Genomic DNA, 22,339 nt, shown 5'->3' on the forward strand with positions numbered 1-22,339 from the left:
CACTGTCCAGTGAGAAGTGATCATGATTTTTAATGTTTCTCACATGAACTTGGCTGATATATATTCACTTAGATAGCAATTCGTGTTTAAAACTTAAGGAATGCATTGTGATTGCCATGCTGAGTAATTGGAAGAACATCTTAAATGAAAATTATGCAGAAAATACGGAATTATAAATTGGAAAATTCTAATATAGCAGTTTGTGAATTGGTTTTTTGAAAATTGGAAGAATTACCCTTGGTTTAGTTTGATTTGCTTGAGGACAAGCAAAAATTTAAGTTTGGGGTAATGATGAATCCATATTTTTACTGATATTTTAGCATAATTCTAACACAATTAAGAAGAAAAATATATGAAGAAAGCAGAAAAAATCAGAAAAAAAGAGAAGGAATTAAAGTTTGTTTACATATGTAGTTATCATAGCAATTGTAGAAATTTTGCTTAGAAATTAAGTTTTTAATCTTGTTTTTGAAGGAATAAATTGAGCAAGGATCATGGAAATGGAGGCTTGATGACAAGGAAGAAGAAAGAAGCAAGTCTGGACTCCAAAAACACAAGACCAAGAAAGTGCAGACTGGGCGTGATCACTATTGTCAGTAAAAGTGATCACTCTAGAGTTCAAAGAAGAAGAAAGCCTGGGCGTTATCACTATTATCAGTGAAAGTGAACGTTCCAGAGAGCCTTCAACCTGGCAAGTTGCTCGTAATCACTTTTATTCATAAGAGTGATCACACGCAACCACTTGAGCTCTGCGTAGTCACTTTTATCAGCAAGAGTGATAGTTCCAGAGAGCCTTCAATATCAGGAAAGTTGCGCATGGTCACTTTTTCTCATAAAAGTGTTAACGTGCAACCATAAACCTTTTGCGTGGCTACTATTTCTCATAAAAGTGATAACGCGCAAATCTGGGAAATTCTATAAATAACAGAAACATGCAGATTTTTAGGGATTCAGTTTTATTTTTCCGTTTTTCTGTTAGATCTCGTTGAGAGAGCTTGAGAGAGAAGATTGGGGTCAAGTCTTAAAGCTTCCACAAAGAGGAATCGGATTGGAGCTTCTAGCCATGGCTTCTTAGAGTTTTTCTTCTTTTTCTTCTTCTTTTTCTTTCTCTACTCCCATGTCTGAGTAGTTTTCTTGTAGTTAGGGGTTTATGGAACTCGAATTGATGTATTGATTGGACTCTTGCTTCTGAATTTTGAGTTCTTGGATTAATTGAATTGTGAATTCTGTTTTTCTTGCAATCTATGAATGGAAATTCATTTGATTCATCTTAGAGGAACAATTACCAATGGAAGTTGGATTTGCTTTTCCAATCTGAGTTAGCAATCAGAATTTGGGGATTTTTTAGGGATAAAGAGACCTAATTCTGCAATCTTAAGGTTCTAAGTCTTAATGCAACTTGAAATTGAACTTCATCTAAGGGATTGGGGTGGTTTAGTTGCTTGTTAGGGTCAATGAGTTAAGGAATTAACCTTTGGCTATTGCTATACGAAACTGATTGTCAATTAACCAAGTTCTTGAATATTCAGAGGCATAATTGAATTAATACTGATATTCTTGTGAAGTAAATTCCTAACTATTCTTCATTCCTATCTCATTTCATTACATACTCTATTTTTCTGCAAGTTCTTTGCTTTAATTGCTTTGGTTTACTGCTATTACATGTTACAAATCTCATTCAAATTCGTATGGCTCAAATGGTTATAATTCTGTGAAGTGGTACTTGAAATCTAAATTCCCTGTGGAGACGATATTTGGATCTTAATTTTACTCATTACATGCTACAATCCTAGTGCACTTGCTAGTGTTAGATTGTCAACAACAATATGCACGGCCACGCTGATGCTGCAGAAACAAAATAAGAAAAGGAAGAAGCACCATCAACAATGTCAAGGCCTCAAGAACTTCGAACCCTTTTCCACAAAGGTTGAGAAGCAATCAAAAGGACCCATAGTTCAACAAATTCCTTGACATTTTGAAGAAGTTGCACATCAACGTACCCTTTGTGGAGGCCATCTCTCAAATGCCTAAATATGCTAAGTTCCTCAAGGAAATATTATGCAATAAAAGGAGGTTAGAGGAATTCAAAATTGTAAGGCTTAATGAGGAATGCTCCGTAATCGTTTTGAAAAAGCTACCCTCAAAACTCAAAGACCTAGGGAGTTTTACTATTTCTTGTACTATAGGTAGCTCTCATTTTGATAAAGCCCTATGTGATTTAGGGGCTAGAATAAATCTAATGCCTCTCGCTGTTTTTAGAATGTTGGGTATGTAAGAACCCAAACCTACCTCTGTTTCTTTGCAGTTAGCAGATAGATCCATCACTTACCTAAGGGGTATAGTAGAAGACATCTTGGTAAAGGTAGACAAATTCATCTTCCCTGCAGATTTTATTATACTAGACATGGAGGAGGATAATGAGATTCTCATTATTCTGGGGAGACCATTCTTAACCACTGGGAAGACGGAAGACCATTATAGACGTCGAGCAAGGGAAGCTCACATTGAGGTTAAATGATGAAGAAGTTATTTTTAAAGTTTTTGATTCTCTTAAACACCCTTCTAGTTTTGAAGAAATTCTTTAAATATATAGTTAGTTTGGCATTTATGAATTTTCTGTGTAAAAATTAATAATTGAAGTGTGTTTTTGTAGAAAATTCTGAGCAAAGTCCATGAAGCTGGTAGATCAATGGAGAAATAGCAGCAAAGTAGCAAGTCTGCACTCAAAAAACATGGCCTATGGAGTTTAAGCTGGGCATGGTTACTCTTGCCAGCGAAAGTGAGTGATTTATAGCTTAAATAAGAAGTTGAGTGTGGGCGTGATCGCTACTATCACTGAAAGTGAACGTTCCAGAGAAGTTCAATCTCAGCAGAGCTGTTCATTACCACTCTCGCCAACGAATGTGAGCGTTTCAGAGAAGGTAGAATTTCAGCAAGCTCTGCGTTACCACTCTTGCCAGTGAAAGTGGATGTTCCAGAGAGGAGTGTATCAAGGCAAGTTGCGCGTGGTCACTCTTGCTCTCGAAAGTAATCACGCACACTCCTAGACCTCCTGCGTTGCTACTCTTATCAACGAAAGTGAATGTTCCAGTCTTCTAGAAACCATATGAGCTTTTGCATGGCCACTCTTACCAACAAGAGTGACAACGCACAGAATCGGGATTTCTATAAATACATGTCTCAAGGTTAGAACTCAGGGTCTTTTGTTCATTTTCCATTTTTCCTGTTAGATTCTCGTTGGGAGAGAGTGAGAGAGAGGAGTGGGGTTGAACCTCGAAGCTTCAAGAAGAGGGATTGGATAGGAGCTCATGGATATGGCTTTTCTGAGTTTTTTCTCTTCTTCTCCTTCTTTCTCTTTCTCTATCACAATGTTTGTGTAATTCTTTGTAGTTAGGAGTTTATGGAACTCGAATTGATGTATTGATTTGATTCTTACTTCTAAAATTTGAGTTTTTGGATTAATTGAGTTGTCAATTCTGCACTTTATGTAATCTTTAAATAGAAATTCATTTGGTTAATCAAAGAGGAACATTTGCCAATGGGAATTGGATTTCATTCTCTGATCTAAATTAACAACCAGAATTAGGGGTTTCTTAGGGATAAGTACACTTAGTTCTAAAATCCTACGATTCTAACTCTCAATGCAACATGAAATTGAACTCCACCTAAGGGATTAGGGAGGATTAGTGGATTGTTAGGGTCAATGGGTTAAGGGATTAACCTTTGACTAGTTATATGTGAAACTGATTGTCAATTAACCAATTGCTTGAATATTCAGAAGCATAGTTGAATCAATATTGACATTCTTGTGAAGTAAATTCTTAACTATTCTTCATTCCTATCTCATTTCATCACAACTTTCATATTCTGTTTTTACTGCAAGTTTAATTCTTTGTATTGTTATGGTTCATTGCCTTCATATGTTACATCCTTTCCAAATTTGTATGACTCAACTAGTTTTTGCTTTGTGAATTGGTAATTGAACTCCTAATTTCCTATAGAGACGATACTTGGATCATAAATTTACTCATTACTTGCTACAACTCCTAATGCACTTGCTAGTGTTTAGAATTGTAACAAGTTTTTGGCGCTGTTGTCGGGGAATTGAGTTTCAATATCATTAGTAACAGAAAAATTGCTAGATTGAGTTTTGTTTTCTTAATTTTTCTCTATAGTTAGTATTATATTCAAGTACTCTATTCTGATTTTTAAAGATAAGTGTAAGATACAGTAGATAATTTCTGCATGATTCTGCAATTTTGCAGTTGTTAGACTTCAATTTTATATGCTTTTGCTGATATTTTTTTGCATAATCTTTGTGAGTGTATATCTTACGATTGAGTTTTAGTTTAACTTGTTAATTTTGATTTGTATATACGAGGGAAAAACAAAAATAAAGCCACTTTGGTATTTGATCTAGACATAGACCAAACTCTAAGGAGGCTAAGAAGTGAAGCAAGATTTAAGCAAATTCAAAGAAAGGAACACAAAAGTTCTACACCTCTACCTTAACCCAGTCAGATTCCAGGACAACTAAAGATGGGAGAACAACCAAGATTGAGAACACTAGGGGACTATGCAGTTCCTAATTTACAAGGATTCAATTCTTCTATTCTAAGACCTACAATTTAGGCCAACCACTTTGAGATAAAACCTGCACTTCTAAATCTGGTACAACAAGACCAATTTGTGGACACCATTCAAAAGATCCAAATCTGCACATCTCCAATTTCTTGCAACTTTGTGACACAATTAGAATCAATGGGGTAAGTGGGGATGCAATCAATCTTAGATTATTCCCATTCTCACTAAGGGATAAGGCCAAGTGTTGGCTTCAAGCCTAGCCACAAGGGAGTATATCAACATGGGCTGATTTGGTGAACAAGTTCCTAATCAAATATTTTCCCCCTTCAAAAGCTGCAAAAATCATAGGGGAGATTACATCTTTTGTTCAGCAAGATGGAGAGCCTTTGTATGAGGCATGGGAAAGATACAAGGAGTTATTAAGGAAATGTCCTCATTACTGCATACCTGAGTGGATGCAACTTGAAATATTCTGTAATGGAATGACTACTGCAACTAAAACCATGGTAGATGCAGCAGCTGGTGGTTCATTGAGTTCAAAGACTTTGGAAGAAGCCCAGCAAATCATAGAAATGATGGCATCTTCGATGTATCAGAATATGAATGAAAGACAAGTTTCAAGGAGAGGAGGATATGATGTAAAATTCATAGAAGCCATGTTTGCTCAAAGTCAACTTCAGAATCAACAATTTTCTGAACAGATTGCTGCCTTGACTCAACAAATAAGTAACATGCAGACTGGTGTGGTTCAAAATTCACAACTGAGTTGTGATTTCTGTGGTGGCAACCATGTGAATGGAGCTCGTGATCCCACAGTTATAGATCAACCTGATTAAGTTAACTATATGGGCAATTATCAAAGGCCATAGCAACCATATCCACCTGGTTTCCAGCTAAATAACAATAGAGGACAGCAGTTTTCTAAGTGGAATCCACAGAATTCTACTGCAAGAGGAAATACAGCTACTTCACCTTTCCAAAGTGCAGCTCCTCAAGTCCAGCAACAATATTTTCAAGGAAGTTCTTCTGTACAATTTCAGAAAACCAAAGGTATTCAAATTCAAGACCCTTGAGTGAGAAAGTGAATGGAATTGAAGAGACACTACTGCAGTCTATGAAGGTGACATAAACTAATTTCAAAAATCAAGAAAGTTCTATAAAGAAGTTAGAAACACAAATTAGGCAGTTGGCTGAGCAACTTGCAAATAGAGATGAAGGAAAGTTCCCTAGGAGCACAATAGTGAATCCAAGCTATAGCCACTAGAAGTGAAGCAGTAGTTTCCAGCCCAAGAAAGAAAGATGAAGCCACCAATTCGAAGGAAGAAAGTGAGCTGAAACAAGAAGATTTTGAAAGTGGGAAATATACTATGTTAAAGAGAGGAGATGATGAAGAAAATTGCAAAAACAAGCAAGATAAAAGGGGCAAGAAGCAGAGATTTGAGCAGGCCTGCAAACCTATTAATGAAGAGCAGTATAAGAGATTACCTTTTCCAAAAAGAGTACAAGATCCTTGACAAGAAAAGCAGTGTGAAAGGTTCATTGATGTGTTCAAGAGGCTCCAAATTAATATACCATTTGCAGAGGCATTAGAACAAATGTCTTCATATGCAAAGTTTATGAAAGAGCTCTTGTCTAAAAAAGGAAGCTAGACATGGAAAAATTGGTACCACTCACTAAAGAGTGCAGTGCCATTTTACAGAGAAAACTGCCTCAAAAGTTGAAGGATTCAGGGTCATTTAGCATACCCTGCTCTATTGGAAACTGCACAATAGGAAAAGCTCTTTGTGACTTGGGAGCAAGCATAAATTTAATGCCTTTAGCCATTATGAAGAAGCTGGGAATTGTAAAGGTAAAGCCAACAGGGATAACACTTCAACTTGCAGACAGATCTTATACATATCCCTATGGAGTAGTGGAAGACCTTTTAGTCAAGGTAGACAAGTTTATATTCCCTGCAGACTTTGTTATACTTGATATGGAGGTAGATGCGGATATCCCTCTCATATTAGGAAGGCCATTCTTAGCAACAGGGAGAGCCTTAATAGATGTGCAGAAAGGTGAATTAATGCTAAGAGTACAAGAGGAGAAAGTCATTTTTAATGTATTTGAGGCCATCAAACATCCAAGTGATGATATGAGCTGCATGAAGATTGATGTAATAGATGTTGTGTTACCACATTCATTGGAGAAAAATGATGAAAGTGCAGTCTTGGAAAGCATATTAGCTGCAGTAAAATGTAGTATTCATGAAGAGTAAGATGAGGAAGTGAAAGACTTCATTCTGCAATTAGATTCCCTTTCCTGTATGAACAATGAAATAAACCAATTCAAGGAAGAACTACATCAAGAAGAGAAGAAAGAAGAGCCCAAAGTGGAGCTCAAGCAATTACCCTTTCATTTGAGGTATGTGTTTCTTAAAGAGGGCCATAACAAACCTGTCATAATAAATAGCAATCTGTAGAAAGACCAAGAAGAAAAGCTCTTGAGGGTGTTAAGAGAGCACAAATCTGCACTAGAATGGCAGATTTCAAATTTGAAAGGTATAGATCCTTCTTTTTGCATGCATAGAATTTTATTTGAAGAAAAATGCAAGCCTGCTGTCCAACCTCAAAGAAGACTTAATCCAACTATGAAGGAGGTAGTGAGGCAAGAGGTGATGAAACTACTAGATGCAGGAGTTATTTATCCAATTTCAGATAGTTCATGGGTAAGTCCGGTTCATGTAGTGCCTAAGAAAGAAGGTATAACTGTTGTTCCAAATGAAAAAAAATGAATTAATACCCACTAAGACAGTAACTGGAAGGCGAATGTGCATAGATTATAGGAAGTTGAATGATGCATCAAGGAAAGATCATTTTCCTCTTCCATTTGCTGACCAAATGCTAGAGAGATTGGCTGGGTTTGACTACTATTGTTTCCTAGATGGATATTCTGGTTACAACCAGATTGCAGTTGACCCAAGAGACTAAGAAAAGACAGCATTCACTTGTCTTTTTGGAGTTTTTGCATATAGAAGGATGCCATTTGGGCTGTGTAATGCTCCAGCCACTTTTCAAAGGTGTATGCTGTCCATTTTTTCTGATATAATTGAAAGAATTATAGAAGTTTTTATGGATGATTTTTCTATATTTGGTAATTCTTTTGATCAGTGTCTAGCTAATTTATCTCTTGTTTTGCAGCGTTGTCAAGACTCAAATCTTGTGCTCAATTGGGAAATGTGTCATTTTATGGTACAAGAAGGAATAGTCTTAGGACATAAGATTTCAGCAAGGGGAATGGAAGTGGATCCTGCAAAAGTAGAAGTGATTGAGAAGCTGCCTCCACTAGTAAATGTTAGAGGAATAAGAAGCTTTTTGGGACATGCTGGATTCTATCATAGGTTCATTAAAGACTTCTCTAAAAATACAAAACCATTGAGTGAGTTGCTGAGTAAGGATACAGAATATTTTTTTTTTATGATAAGTGCTTAGCAACTTTTAATACTTTGAAAGAAAAATTAATTTCTGCACTTGTACTTGTTAAACTAGATTGGGAATTACCTTTTGAGCTGATGTGTGATGCTAGTGATGTAGCTATAGGAACAATTTTAGGCCAAAGAAAAAACAAAAAACTGCATGTTATTCATTATGCTAGTAGAGTTCTTAACCCTGCACAAATTAATTACACTATTACTAAAAAAGAACTCTTAGCTATAGTTTTTGCATTTGACAAGTTTCGGTCTTATTTGATAGGGTCCAAGGTTATAGTTTACACTGACCATGCTGCTCTTAAGTATCTTTTGTCAAAGCAGGATGCTAAGCCCAGATTATTAAGGTGTATTTTACTCCTTCAAGAATTCGAGTTAGAGATCAAAGACAAGAAAGGGAAGGAGAATGGAGTTGCTGACCACTTGTCAAGATTACCACTTGAGGCAATACCATTTGAAGTATAGCAAATAAAAGAAGAGTTTCCAGATGAGAGCTTATTCAAGATTGAATCTCAGCCTTGGTTTGCTGATATGGCCAACTTTAAAGCTACAAATCATGTTCCAAACTGGATGAGTTGGCAGCAGAGAAAGAAATTCTTCCATGACAGCAAATATTATGTGTCGGAAGATCCATTGTTGTTCAAAATTGGAATAGATCGGCTGCTGAGAAGGTGTATACTAGAGGAAGAGCAGGAAGATGTTTTGTGGCATTGTCATAGTTCAGAATATGGAGGACACCATGGTAGTTCAAGGACAACAGCCAAGGTCCTATAATCTGGTCTTTTCTGGCCCACATTGTTTAAGGATGCTAAGAACTATGTGGAGAGATGCAATAGATGCCAGAGAATGGGAAATATTTCCAGGAAAAATGAGATGCCACAGCAAAACATACTTGAGATAGAGCTATTTGACATGTGGAGAATAGACTTCATGGGTCCTTTCCCTACTTCATTCTTGAATGAGTACATGCTAGTAGCAGTGGACTATGTGTCCAAATGGGTGGAAGCAATTCCTACTAGATCCAATGATGCAAGGACTGTTATTTCATTCATCAAAAAGAACATTTTCTCAAGATTTGGAGTTCCCAGAATTCTGATAAGTGATGGAGGAAGCCATTTCTGCAACAAATATCTAGAATCAATCCTAGAGAAGTATGGAGTCAAGCATAGAATAGCTACACCCTATCACCCTCAAACAAGTGGTCAAGTGGAGGTTTCCAACAAAGAAATAAAACAGATTTTGGAGAAGGTGGTGAGTAATTCAAGGAAGGACTGGTCCAAGAAAGTGGATGATGTTCTGTTGGCATATAGGACAGCCTTCAAGACACCAATTGGCATGTCTCCTTATTAGCTAGTGTATGGAAAGGCCTGCCACTTACCAGTGGAGTTAGAACATAAAGCCTTTTGGGCTGTAAAATGGTTGAATTTTGACCTTTTGTGGTGAAAGAGGTATTTCCATATGGTGTTGTACTAGTAGTAGATCCAAAGGATAGGAGAGAGTTCAAAGTGAATGGGCAGAGACTAAAAATTTACCATGGTGGTCAAGTAGAGAAAGCCCAAGTGTGTATGAAATTGGTTCTTCTTGAATGAGGAACAACTAGTGTCAAGCTAGTGACATTAAAGAAGCGCTTTGTGAGAGGCAACTTACATTTCTAACCCATTTTAAGCTTTCTGTAGTATTTTAGAATTTTGCATATTCATGTTTTGCAAATTTCTGCTTTTCTGCAAATATTCTGTTAAGTCTCTTTTCTAAGGTACATTTGAGTACTTAAATTGAGATTCAATTCTTAGAGTGTGTAATTGAAGGATTAGAGTGTGAGAAGTGAGTTAAGATTTAGAGGCATTTAATTAATGAAAGGAGTCACTATTTTGCAGGAAAGAAGCTATGCAGAGAATACATTTTGAAGATCTCTGCTGGAACAATCACTTTTACTGACAAAAGTGACCACTCAAAGACAGATGGGAAAACTAACTCTCTGGAACGCTTCCTTTTACTGGCAAAAGTGGCTATGCATAGGTAAGTAGACTTACAATCTTTGTGCGTTACTCCTTTTATTCAAAAAGTTGTCACGAGGCTGTGCGTTATCACTTTGCCCAGCAATAGTGATAACGCACCCCTCACCCTGAAAAATCAACTCTTTGGAACACTAACTCTGATTAAAAATAGTGATGACGCTAGGACCATTTAATGATGCAACGTTCACTTTTGATTTTAAAAGTGGTCACGTGCCAAGCGTAACTATAAATACTCCTTAGAGTAAACACACACACACACTCTTCACTCTTAAAATTTCCTTTATCTCTCTGAGCATTTTCTGCATTCTTAATCGCTATGTTTGTCGACCTAGCAACATGTTTTTCATCCACAGTTCTGCATTTTCCTACCAGCTACGCTTACCCTCATATCTCTGAATCTAAAGTTAGGGTTTTATGTGTTGATGTTTGGGGAACATATCGAATAGGGAAAAAGAGGGCATTGTTTTGATTTTATTTTATTCAACAATAAAGAAGATAATACTCTGAATGGTGTTTCCTGATATCCATGACATTTTTAAGGAGATTCAATCTGCATTGTGCCATTGCTCTGAACAAAATTTCTGTAGAAATGAGATTGGCTTAAAAAGACTTCAGTAAAAATGTTTGAACTGAAATTGTTATTCAAATCAGAATAGTAATCTGTACTTCTAACTTTTAATCCATTTTCGATAAAAAAGAAATACTTTGAATAAAAATTGTGAAAATGATTGTTTGGAGTTACATTCTGCAATGTTTTCTGGTTTTAAGTTAGAAAAAAATCTCAAATAAACAATGAGAAACTATTCTGGTATTATTTGATTCAACAATAGAATGAACAAAATGTTGAATAAGTGTTCACTATCATTCATGATATTTTTAAGGAAAGTCGAACCTACATTGCACACTATTTGAACCAAATTTCTGCAGAACCCAATATGTCTAAATAGACTTTTATGTAAGTGTTAGAGTGTGAGAAAGTGTGCACTCTGAACTTACAAATTAGGGATATCAATTTAAAAATTTTCTGAATATGGTTGATCAATTTTGTGCATCTGTGCTTTTATATCTGAATTTTGACATACCCTGTTCTGCTAAAGTAGCTGTTATGCTGAAATTACAGAGTTTGTTGGAAAATAGATTGATAACCTGTAATAATCCCTCTGCGTTAACCTAATATGCTCTGAGAGTGTACACTCTGAACTCATCTATTAGGATTTAATATGCTTTGACTGTGAATGCTTAATATTGTGCAGTTGTACTTTTGTATATGTATGATTAATTTTGTCTAATAGTAGACTGCATGATTATATTGTTAGAAGAAATGAATTTCTGCAAATTGCTTGATTGAACTTTCTTCAGTACAGAGATCTATACTTTCACCATTATGTGTTACAAATTTAAACTGTCAAATTACTTTCTTTTTGCAGAAACTTAAAAATGGCCAAAACTTCTTTGAACACACCAGTTGGCTCCTCCAAGAAAACTCAGGCTGGATCTTCCAGCAATACTCCATAGAGGAGATACAACAGGAATATTCAAGCTGGAACCTCCAGAAACACACCCAAATCAAAGAAGGTCAGAACAGATGATGCATCAGCTTCATCTCCAATTGAATTATGCGATCCAAGATTCAGGAGCATTGCTCATGAAAACTTCTTCAAGGCATATATCCTGATGAGGAAAATTGTCCCTAACAGAGCATTCAAAATTGTTGGGGACAATTACCCAGAATACAGAGAGAGGATCCAGAAGATGGGATGGGAGTCCTTCTGTTCTACAGCTGGCCTGGGTTGGAGGGAAATATCCCAGGAATTCCATGCAAATGCCATCAGGTTTAAGGGAGACCAATTCCCTAGGTACAGCACAATGGTCAAAGGGATGACAATAGATTTCTCACTTGCCAATATCAACAGGGTTAATAATGGATGTTTTTCCTACAGATGTTTAAAAGATTTGTCGCAAATCCTCATCAAAATTTAAACAACTTGATGTAGTACTAGGGTTACCCTAGATTGTCTCCCATGAACATTGGTTATTAATCTTCATTAAACATGTTGAAGGCATTAATTGAACAAACAATTAAAAGGGGGGGTTTCATGGTTTCAAATCAAAATAAAGAGCAACGAACAAACAAGTTTAATTAATTCAAACAAAAGAAAACAACAATCCTTAGTTCATCCATAAAGATTCTATCCTCATTCCACTCAAGATTTAACATTCATCCTCTCTCCCATGAATTAGGTTAATTTAACAGGCGAAAATCAACCTTATTGTCCTAACAAAATTACGCAATTTGCTAGGCTCTAATCTCTCATCCCAAAGTTATGCAACCTTAGAATTAAACTTAGGATTAAGCAATCCCTAGTTTAGAATCTCCTTAAAATGAATTAGGGTTAATTAAGCAATATCCCCCTCATTCACCATTAATTCAATTCAAATGACAAGGAAGAAGTAATTCATGAGAAGAAAGAAATTATATTATCATTAAAATCAAGGAACTCAAGAATCCATGTGAACTTACTAAGGATTACACAAAATTTAGCCCTCCATGGAAATGGGGGTCAAAAACACAGTTTGGAAATGCAGAAAATTCATTAACATTAATGTAAAAGCAAGAGAAATGAGAAACAAAACCCTAGGTTAGACCCTTGGCTGTCACCCAAGGTTGCCCTAAGCTCTAGAAAATCGTCCTAATTTAGTAAGGAAGAGAAAAGATATAAAAAGTGTAAGAACTCCCTACCCAAATTTAGCAAAAATCTATTTATACTAAAGCTGACGCCCTCCAAAGTAGTTACTTTTCTTCTTTCATAGTAAACACGCGTACCATCAGTTGGATTTTGCCTCTCTGGAGTGATTACTATGAACTTTCATAGTAACCACGCGCAGCACTGGGACATTTTGGACTCACTGGAGTGATCACTATGACCTTTGATAGTAACTACGCGCAACACCTTCAATTTACATGCTTTGGAGTGATTACTATGAACTTTCATAGTAACCACGCGCAAGTTTAGTGGATTCTGGGCTGCTGTAGTTGTCACTTTAAGCTTTGAAAGTGATCACTTTGGTCCCTTTGCTAGAAGTGGCTTGCTGTAGTTGTCACTATCAATCTTGAAAGTAGTTACTTTCACCTCAAATTCCTCAAAATCCAATAATTCTTCAAAATAAGCTTGGGAATTGATGAATCCATATTTTGACTGATATTTTAGCATAATTCTAACACAAATGATAAGAAAAATATATAAAGAAAGCAGAAAAACTTAGAAAAAGAGAAGGAATTGAATTTTGTTTATAGATGTAGTTATTTTAGCAATTGTGAAATTTTTGCTTAGGAATTAAGTTTTTAATCTTGTTTTTGTAGGAATAAATTGAGCAAGGATCATATTCATGGAAGTTTTATGACAAGGAAGAGGAAAGAAGCAAGTCTGGACTCCAAAAACTCAAGAATAAGAAATTGCAGACTGGGCGTGATCACTATTGTCAGTGAAAGTGATCACTTCAGAGCTCAAAGAAGAAGTGAAGTCTGGGCGTTACCACTTTTATCATTAAAAGTGATAGTTCCAGAGAGGCAAAATATCAGGAAAGCTCTGCGTAACCACTATTGTCATCAAAAGTGATCGTTACAGAGAGTCTTCAACTTGGCGAACTGCGCGTAGTCACTTTTATCAGAAAAAGTGATAACGCGCAACTACCTTGGCTCTGCGTTGTCACTTTTATCATCCAGAGTGATAGTTCCAGAGAGCTCTCAATATCAGAAAAATGCGCGTGGCCACTATTGTAACATCCTATATTTTGATTTAAATAAAATGAGGTTTATTAAAGTATAATTGGAATAGAATTGGATAGAATTTATTTAAAAAAAAAAAGTGAACAGTAAAACCGCCTATGAACAGTGTCGATGAACAGTAAACTGCCTATGAATAGTAAACCGCGTATGAACAGTGAAACCGCCTTTGTACAGTGACGATGACGTCATCAATGACATCAGCATGACGTCATGGCTGACGTCACATCCGCGTACAGTACGCGTACAATCCGTGTACAGTACGTGTGCACAGTGTTTCTAGCGTGAACAGTTACCGCGAACAGTGTTTCCGGCATGAACAGTAAGGCAGTGAACAGTGTTTCCGGCGGTGAACAGTAACTTCAAAATTTTTCTATAAAAAGGGGGTTGCAGACGAAATTTTCATTTCTTCACTCCTATCCAAGGTTCTCAAAGGTTCTAAAGTCATATCTCGCCATTTTCTCCCATACTAAACCTCCTAAACTTAGATTTTTCTTCAGATCTGTGATTCTACGTTCGATCTAAAGGATTACAAGTAAGTTTTTCTAAGTTTGAAGTTAGATTTACCGTTCGTTTCTCTTTTTCTTCTTCTTATAGATGTTCATGATGTTCTTAGGAAAACCTCCGTTCTAGAGTTAAACCTTCGGTTAAATCCTTGTAAAAGCTCTGTTTTGAGGTAAGGGGGCTCTACTTTATCATTTCGTTATGTTTATTACTTGTATTCTCATAGATCTTGTCATGTATGTAATTATATGTGAAATAATCCCTGTTTTATGAGAAATAATCGGTGAAAAGTGAGAATAATTAGTTGTTTATGTGATTTTATGATGAGTACATGGTGAAATTGGGATATTATGTTCAAATAGGGCATGATAAGGTATATTGAGGATGGTTGATATGATTTTATGATTTTGTGATATAAAATATACGAAGAGATGGATGTTTCATGTTTGAATATATTGTGTTTTATGTAAAAATGATGTGTATTGTGAATGTGCCATGGTTTGATGTATATGATGAAAAGTATGTGGAAATATAATGAAAAATATGTGTAAACATGATAAATGGCATATGTGAACATGTGAATATGCTCAAAAGAGTATAAGATGGAAAAAGATATGATGTAAATAGTTACAGAGATACATTGGGAAGTGGAAGATGGAGACGATATGGGATATCTTGGGGAAATGCAGGGTGGTGAGTGACATTCGGGATTGTGCACGGAATATTGTGTTCGAATGCACCACATGGCCACACACTCATTTCTCGACTTGACTCCTGACCATTACCTTTGCTAAGGGGCCGTCTATTGCATGCGTTGTATCCGTATTGCATTGGGCCATCCGGCGACTATTTACATGAATGTGTAAGACCTCGAGATAGAGGCATCGGATAACTGTGGCCACAAAGCACGGTAAGCGCAGATAAAAGTAAAAGAAATTGTGAATCTGTGTAATGTAATGCGCGTTGAGATGAGAATATGCTTTATATAACCTTGTGATATGTAATGCCATGATGTTTTCGTTAATCGTGATAAGATGTGTTTTGTGAAGAATGTATATGTTATGTATGAGTGGTAGGGTAGAGACTCACCCTTACACAACATTTTTCAGGAAACCAGGACGAATAGTACCAGGCTCACAGTGCATGGATGGATGAGAACTGCTATAGGACTTAGTTATTTTGAGTTATGTAATAAATATTTTCAGTTCTATAGCGTTCTTTTGAAAATGTTGTAAAACTACTATTCCTCTTTATTGCTGATGAAAACTTTAGAATCTTTGTTTTCCTAAAGTACTTATGAATTAATGAAATTTTACTCTATGAACCTTATATCATTTCAATGTCTTTTCCTTATTAGAAAGTTTTGAAGGAAAATTTACTTTACCATATTAATTTTTATGAAAATTTATCATGTATTGAGGAAAGAAATATAAGGTGTTACAACTATTTCTGGGAAAAGTGTTAACGCAAAAATCTGGGAAATTTTATAAATACCAGAAGCGATCTGGAAAAAAGGGATTCTGTTCATTTTCAGTTTTTTTAGTTAGTTTCTGGTCAGAGGAAGTGAGAGAGAGGAGTGGGGATTCAGATCTTGGAGCTTCATGAAGAGGAATTGGAGTGGAGCAAGCTTCCATGGCGTTTCTGAGTTTCTTCTTCTCTTCTTCTCTTTCTTTTTCTTCTTCTGCTGCCATGGCTGTGTAATTCGTTCATAGTTAGGGATTGTAGATCTGAAATGAACATGTTGAATTGATTTGGATCTGGATTTCAAGCTTTGGAATAGATTGAGTGATTGATTCTGAACTTCACGTGTGAATTGAATGGAAATTTGATTAACTAAATTCAGAGGAACCTTTGTCAATGGAAATTGAATTTGTTCTTCAGATCTGAACCAATCACCGAGATTTTAGTTTTCTTAGGGATAAGGAACTTTGATCTTGCAATCTTTTGGTTTCTTACACTTAAAGCAACATTGAATTGAATTAGATCTAAGGAATTAGAATGGTTTAATTGAATGTTAGGTTCACTGAGTTAAGGAATTAACCTCTGAATAGTATAAAGTGAAACTGATTGTCACTCTTTCCAATTGCTTGTTAATTTAGAACTTTATTGATTAAACATTGGAGTTTTGGTGAAGCAATTCCCTAGCTATGGTTTCTCCCTCTGTTATCACATAACTGTGTGTGCATTGTCTTGTTTGCTGCAAGTTCATTTTACTTTTAATTGTTCCAGTTTGCTGTTATTAGATGTTACCACTCTCTTTACAATTTCAAAAAAGCTTAAATGGTTATAATTCTATGAAGTGATACTTGAATCCAAATTCCCTGTGGAGATGATATTTGGATCTTAATTTTACTCATCACTTGCAGCAATCCTAGTGCACTTGCTAGTGTAGAAAGTTAACAACAGGAATTCCTGCACAATATTCAAATGATCAAAACATGTAAAATAAACTATCTAAATCAATGTAAATTAACCAAAAACTAAGAAACCTATATTATTTAGCCTAATTGGAATATTCATCTTATTTACACTATCTAAGTCTATTCTTTTCTATAAAAAGTAATAAATGATGTATAAAAATTTAGTAAAATGTGGATTCATCACAACTCCAAACTTAAACTTTTGCTTGTCCTCAAGCAAACCAAAGTTCAAGGATTTAAGTAAAAAAGGCTGGACTTATCCAAAAAAATTTCTCAAAATTTTTCTGTTCCAATTTTTCAACTCTAACATACACTTCCTCCATTTCAAAATCATGGAGTCATTCAACAAAGAAAGCACACTCATATCAATTAATTTTATGCAAAGTCCCATACAAGTGAAACAAAAATTCGACAAGGTTCATCATACTTCACACAATGCAAAGAAATTATCAAGCTCACAAGGTGGTGTTTCACTTTTCACTCGTCAGTGTTTCAGGCTAGGTATTTTCCTCAATACATGCAAATTGCTCTACCCTACCATATGCTTGCCCATATTCTCAATCTCCTTTGCCTTAATACAATGATGTACCTATCAAAAGGGCTTGGTTGGTCACAAATAGGGATAGGTAAGGTTCAATTTGATCAAGGAGGATCAAAAGCTCAAGTGGGATTTCAAGATAGGGGAATCCTTTTGAGTGAGTGAATACAATAATTAGAATGAAATGCATCAAATGAGGTATCCTAAGAGGTTCAAGCATTCTTTCACCTTGTTTTTATCATTTTTCATTATGTGAAGATCTCTTCAATCTCTTGGACCTTGCTTCATTTTATTTTATTTTTCTTTTTTCTTTTTTTATTTCTTTTATGATTTCTTGGACTTTGACAACCACTCTTTTTCTTCAATTTTAAGCAAAATTTATTTTTACATGTATTAATAACATGTATGACGTCCACCACCCCAAACTTGAGAGGTTGCTTGTCCTCAAGCAACTACCGTCAAAATCAGCACCCCAAACTTAGTATTTGCATACACTCTTGATGTAACTCAAAAGAAATACGTTCTTGATGGGAAAAAAATGTTTTGGCAAACTAAGTTTGGCAAAAGAAAGGAATGTAATGCAATAAGGTGCAAAGGTGGGCAATGGTGAGTGGGTGTGTGTGTGTGTGTGTAAAGGAGGCCTCAATCATCTAGATAAAAATTGCATAATGCATGTTCAACTAAGAAACAGGGCAAGTTCTAGAAGATAGATGCAAAATTACATGGAACATACACACAGAAAGAAAATTAGGGATCAATTCTCTACCATGGTAAAAATGGTGATAACTACTTGACATCATGTGAGGATAAATCACCTTGCAAGAACAGATATTCAACATGGCATGGAGAGAAAATTATTTACAAAAGTCGAGTGTGTTCATGAACTGAATGAAAATTGCAGTAAGAGTCTAGAATTGGAATTACAAAATTGGATTCAATAATTAAAAAAAAGAACAAAGATATATTTTTGTATTTTGATGTATAATTGTGCAGGAAAAATGAGGTTAAGAGTATATGAAATAGAGGCAATGAACTTCACCCCCCCTTTCAAGAATGATAGTGCCTCAACTCATGGCAACAAAAATTGATGCTCCTCTTGATGGAACTGAGGGCATTCTCTGCACAAAGAGACAATAAATTCAGCACCAGAAGAAGCAAAATACTCAAATTTAGATAATATATATATATATATATATATAGCATAAAAGAGTTAGGTTGCTGTTCAGAGTAGAAGCAATAAAGGGAAATTAAAGGCAGGGAAAATAAATGGAAAAGTATACTAATTACAGGAAAATTAGCAGAAAAAAAAATGTACAATGAAAGAGAAGGTTAAATAAATAACAGAAATAGAAATTTGAAGCTAAATTGCATCCTCAGCAGAGCTGGAGGATAGGTCATCATCAGCTGCATCAGTGTCGGTGTCTTCATCATCCTGCTCCTCTACTGCTGCTGTTGCTATTGGGTCTGGTACTTGCTCCCCCTCTGAGCTGCTATCTTCCTCTTCCTCCTCTTCTTCTGCTGTAGGTGTGAAAGGTCGAAGATCACTCTGAACTGCTGCTCGAAGATAAGGGACTGAGAAGGTGGGGGCATAGTAGATCTGGTGAGCAGTCATCCCCACCTTCTTCCCTATGTTGAGCAACATAGTCTCTGTAAGGGTCAGAGCAGCCTTCTACCAGCATGTATAGCATCTTGTCGCAGAGCTATTTCCTTCAGTTGGTCCTTCATTTTGGAAGGGAAGCCTTTCTTTCCTGCAGGTTGGGGAGGCATCTCTGGGGCTGAGCTCTTCTTTGCTTTAAACAGCTCCTTCACCATAGCTGTGGTGATGTAGGGAGCTGCTCTGATTTTCTGCTGATATTCCCAAAGTCAACTCCAGCATCCTGGTAGAGCATAGTAATGATGGAGGGAAAACCCATGGAGTCCTTCTTCCTAGCTAGGATCTCCATGATGGCATTGCTAATAACATCGCCAACATGGATGGGCATCATCGTCATGATGGCATAAACTAGCTCTGCCCTCTTCATTGCCAGGGTAGATGAGTGCATGACTGGCATGAAGGAGCTAAGGATGAAGATGCTCCAGACTTTGGCAGGTGGAAGGAGGTGCTTTGTAGTCAGATTCTTGGGCTGGAGCTTCATGTCAAATTCCCAGTTTTCTCCAGCCTTGCATATTGCTTGAAGGATTGGCTTGTAGTCCTTTTCCTCCAAGTAGCTGAAAGTAGTGTAATCCAACTGTCCAGGCCTCTTTTCAGGAAGAGGAATGTTGAGGATCCTCTGGATGTTGGAAGGGTTAAAGTCTATCACCTTGCCTGTTACCATGGAGTGCCTGTAAGGGAAATCATCTCCCTTAACCGTGAAGGCATTGGCATAGAACTCCTGGGTGATGTCCTTCCACCCATGCCCAGCACATGTGGTGAACAAATCCCATCCCCTCTTCTGGATTTCCTGCTCAAATTGAGGGTAGGTCCCTTTTTGCAGGTTGAAATTCCTGTCCTGCACAATGTGTCGTTTGAGAATATTGGCTTTGAAGAAATTCTCGTGAGCCAGGGACCTAAATCTGGGATCATGTGCAGGCTGAGGCCTGGAGGAAGAAGCAGCTGTCTTGGCCCTCTTGGCCCTGAGTGCGTTCTTTCTAGGAGTGTTTGCCATTAATCTGCACAAAGAAAAGGGATAAATGAGTGATAGTGCAGAATTAACCATGTAGCAAGAATTTTACACCATTTGAAAATGAAAGAGAGAAAATGCAAGCAATTTACAGCACTATTGCAGAAGAAAGTAGCTACTATGATGAATGAGAGTAGTTACTTTGGCAATAAAGCATGACAGAATGCAGAGGTAATGTGTAGGCATAATTTCACAGCAAATGTACAGGAATCAGAGAAAATTTATGACAAATCAGAGTAATTCTGCATACAAAAGTAACTACTATGCTAGTTAATAGTAACTACTTTGACAGTGACAGAACAGACATTTAGGCACATGCAGAGTAGTCACTATGAACTGAACTTTGCCAGTGTTTTGCAATATTGAAATGATAAAAGTGGCCACTATGATTTCAGTGAAGCTTAGCAGCATGAAAATAGCATGTAGACACATAACACTTGCAAGTTCAAGCAACAAATGAGGTCCAATGTAGAAAGAAATAATTTTCAGCCCAAAGTGATCACTATGTGTTGGCAGGTAACTACTATGACAGCGAAAATAGTTTCAAAATGAAATCCATAATTCATGTGTTTAAAATGCAGAATAGCACATGTCATATAGTGAATCATGGTCTGCAAAAGAGGTTCATTTGATGGTCTGGAAAATTTAAACACATTGTACATTTGGATTCAATCAAATGAATTCCTAACTTCTGAATCAAGCTGTGACATGTAAAATGCAGAGAACAGCTATGCATAGGATGAATGCCACTAGATCAGCAAAGGTAAAACGCATGTGCAGCAATATGGATCTAATTTCAAATCAAATTTTCAGAATTCAGAACAAGGAATGAGTGAAAATGTAATTACAGGGCAGTGCAACTGAATTAGATCAGCAATGAATGTATGAAATGAGCAGAACACAATATATTCACAGAGAGTAGTTACTATGAATGTTGATAGTGACTACTCCAGAGCAAAAACACTTCAAATTCACAAAGGAAAAATGCAAATTGATTTTTGATCATGAGAATTGGAATTTCAATGCATAGAAATCATAGTCAGGACTAAAACGAGCCTAGGGGAAGCAGAATTTCAGCATTACATACATAGTGATCACTACGAATTATGAAAGTAGCTACCCTAGGGTTCAAGCATGTCAATTTGCACACACAGAATCAAATTAATCACCCCACTAACTTAAAATCATATAATTATCCCTACAGAAATTGATTCTAACCAGTAATTTCAACTAAAATTGGTTCTAATAAAAAATCCCTAATTGAAAAATGAAGAACCCTAACGCAAAGAGTGAGGAAGAGGAAATTACCTGGATTGGAGTTCTTCAAATCAAGTGCAAAAGTGCAGGGAATTGACGTTCAAATGCAAGGAATTGAATTCGAGGGAGTGGGTGCTCAGGAAATTTGAAGAAGAGTGAAAATTTCTCAGAAATGAAGAGTGAGAGTGAACGTGAAAGGGGCCCTATTTATATTAAAATGTTGGGCGTGGTTACTCTCAAGAATCATAGTAGACACGAGCAAGGGATTTAGCAAAATTAGGGTGCGCGTGGCTACTATGAACTTTCATAGTAATCACTCTAGAGGCGCCTTTCTAAGTTAATTCAAAAGAGGCTGCGCATGGTTACTATGAACTTTCATAGTAACTACGCGCATAAAATGTTCAAAAATGGTTTATGTAGTGGTTACTATGAAAGTTCAAAGTGACCACTACAGAGGCGCCCTTCATGTGTATTTTCCCAAAGTGTTGCGCGTGGCTACTATGAACTTTCATAGTAGTTACACGCAGACCAATGAATTTAAAAGCCTTCAAAGTGATCACTATGGAAATTGAAAGTGAGAACTACAGAGAGCAAAGTCACATACCTTGGCGAAAAGTGACCACTATGGCTTGGGAAAGTGATTACCTTCATGGCAAACTTCAAAATTCTTTCTAAAGTGAATGCTTGGTGCCATGGAAATGGTTATTCCTCCCTCTCTACTTAGACTTCCATGTTTGTGCAAAATGAACTAAGCAACATGACTAGTAACACAGCTCAAATGAAAGAATGCTTATTGAAATCAAAAGAGAACTAGAAAGTGCTATAAAAACTGTGAGTTGCCTCTCACAAAGTGCTTCTTTAACGTCACTAGCTTGATGTTTTATGGAGCTCTCACTCCAAAACAACCAAAGAATCAAGAACAGCTAGAGGTTGTTCTAGGAAAACTTCCTCCACATTAGCCTCAAGAGTAGGATTCCCATGGAAGGGCTTCAGGCGATGGCCATTCACTTTAAAAACCTTGTTTGTGGATTCACTTTTTACCTCCACTGCTCCATAGGGAGAAATGGAAGTCACAATGAAAGGTCCGATCCACCTAGATCTGAGTTTTCCA

At 36.5% G+C, this 22,339-nt stretch overlaps 1 protein-coding gene and 1 non-coding gene across 2 annotated transcripts; one reads left to right on the forward strand and one right to left on the reverse strand.

Moving 5' to 3' along the window:
• Positions 1 to 4,922: 4,922 nt before the first annotated feature.
• Positions 4,923 to 5,029, reverse strand: LOC113853432. Its single transcript, XR_003502604.1, has one exon. It is a non-coding gene; the product is annotated as a small nucleolar RNA R71 (small nucleolar RNA).
• Positions 5,030 to 6,235: 1,206 nt separating this feature from the next.
• Positions 6,236 to 6,841, forward strand: LOC113851969. Its single transcript, XM_027482237.1, has one exon. The coding sequence runs from the start codon at positions 6,236 to 6,238 to the stop codon at positions 6,839 to 6,841; it is 606 nt and encodes a 201-aa protein (XP_027338038.1).
• The last annotated feature ends 15,498 nt before the right edge of the window (positions 6,842 to 22,339 follow it).

This window comes from Abrus precatorius, unplaced genomic scaffold (assembly GCF_003935025.1).
Source record: "Abrus precatorius isolate BTA unplaced genomic scaffold, Abrus_2018 Scaffold10, whole genome shotgun sequence".
NCBI classification, from domain to species: Eukaryota; Viridiplantae; Streptophyta; class Magnoliopsida; order Fabales; family Fabaceae; genus Abrus; species Abrus precatorius.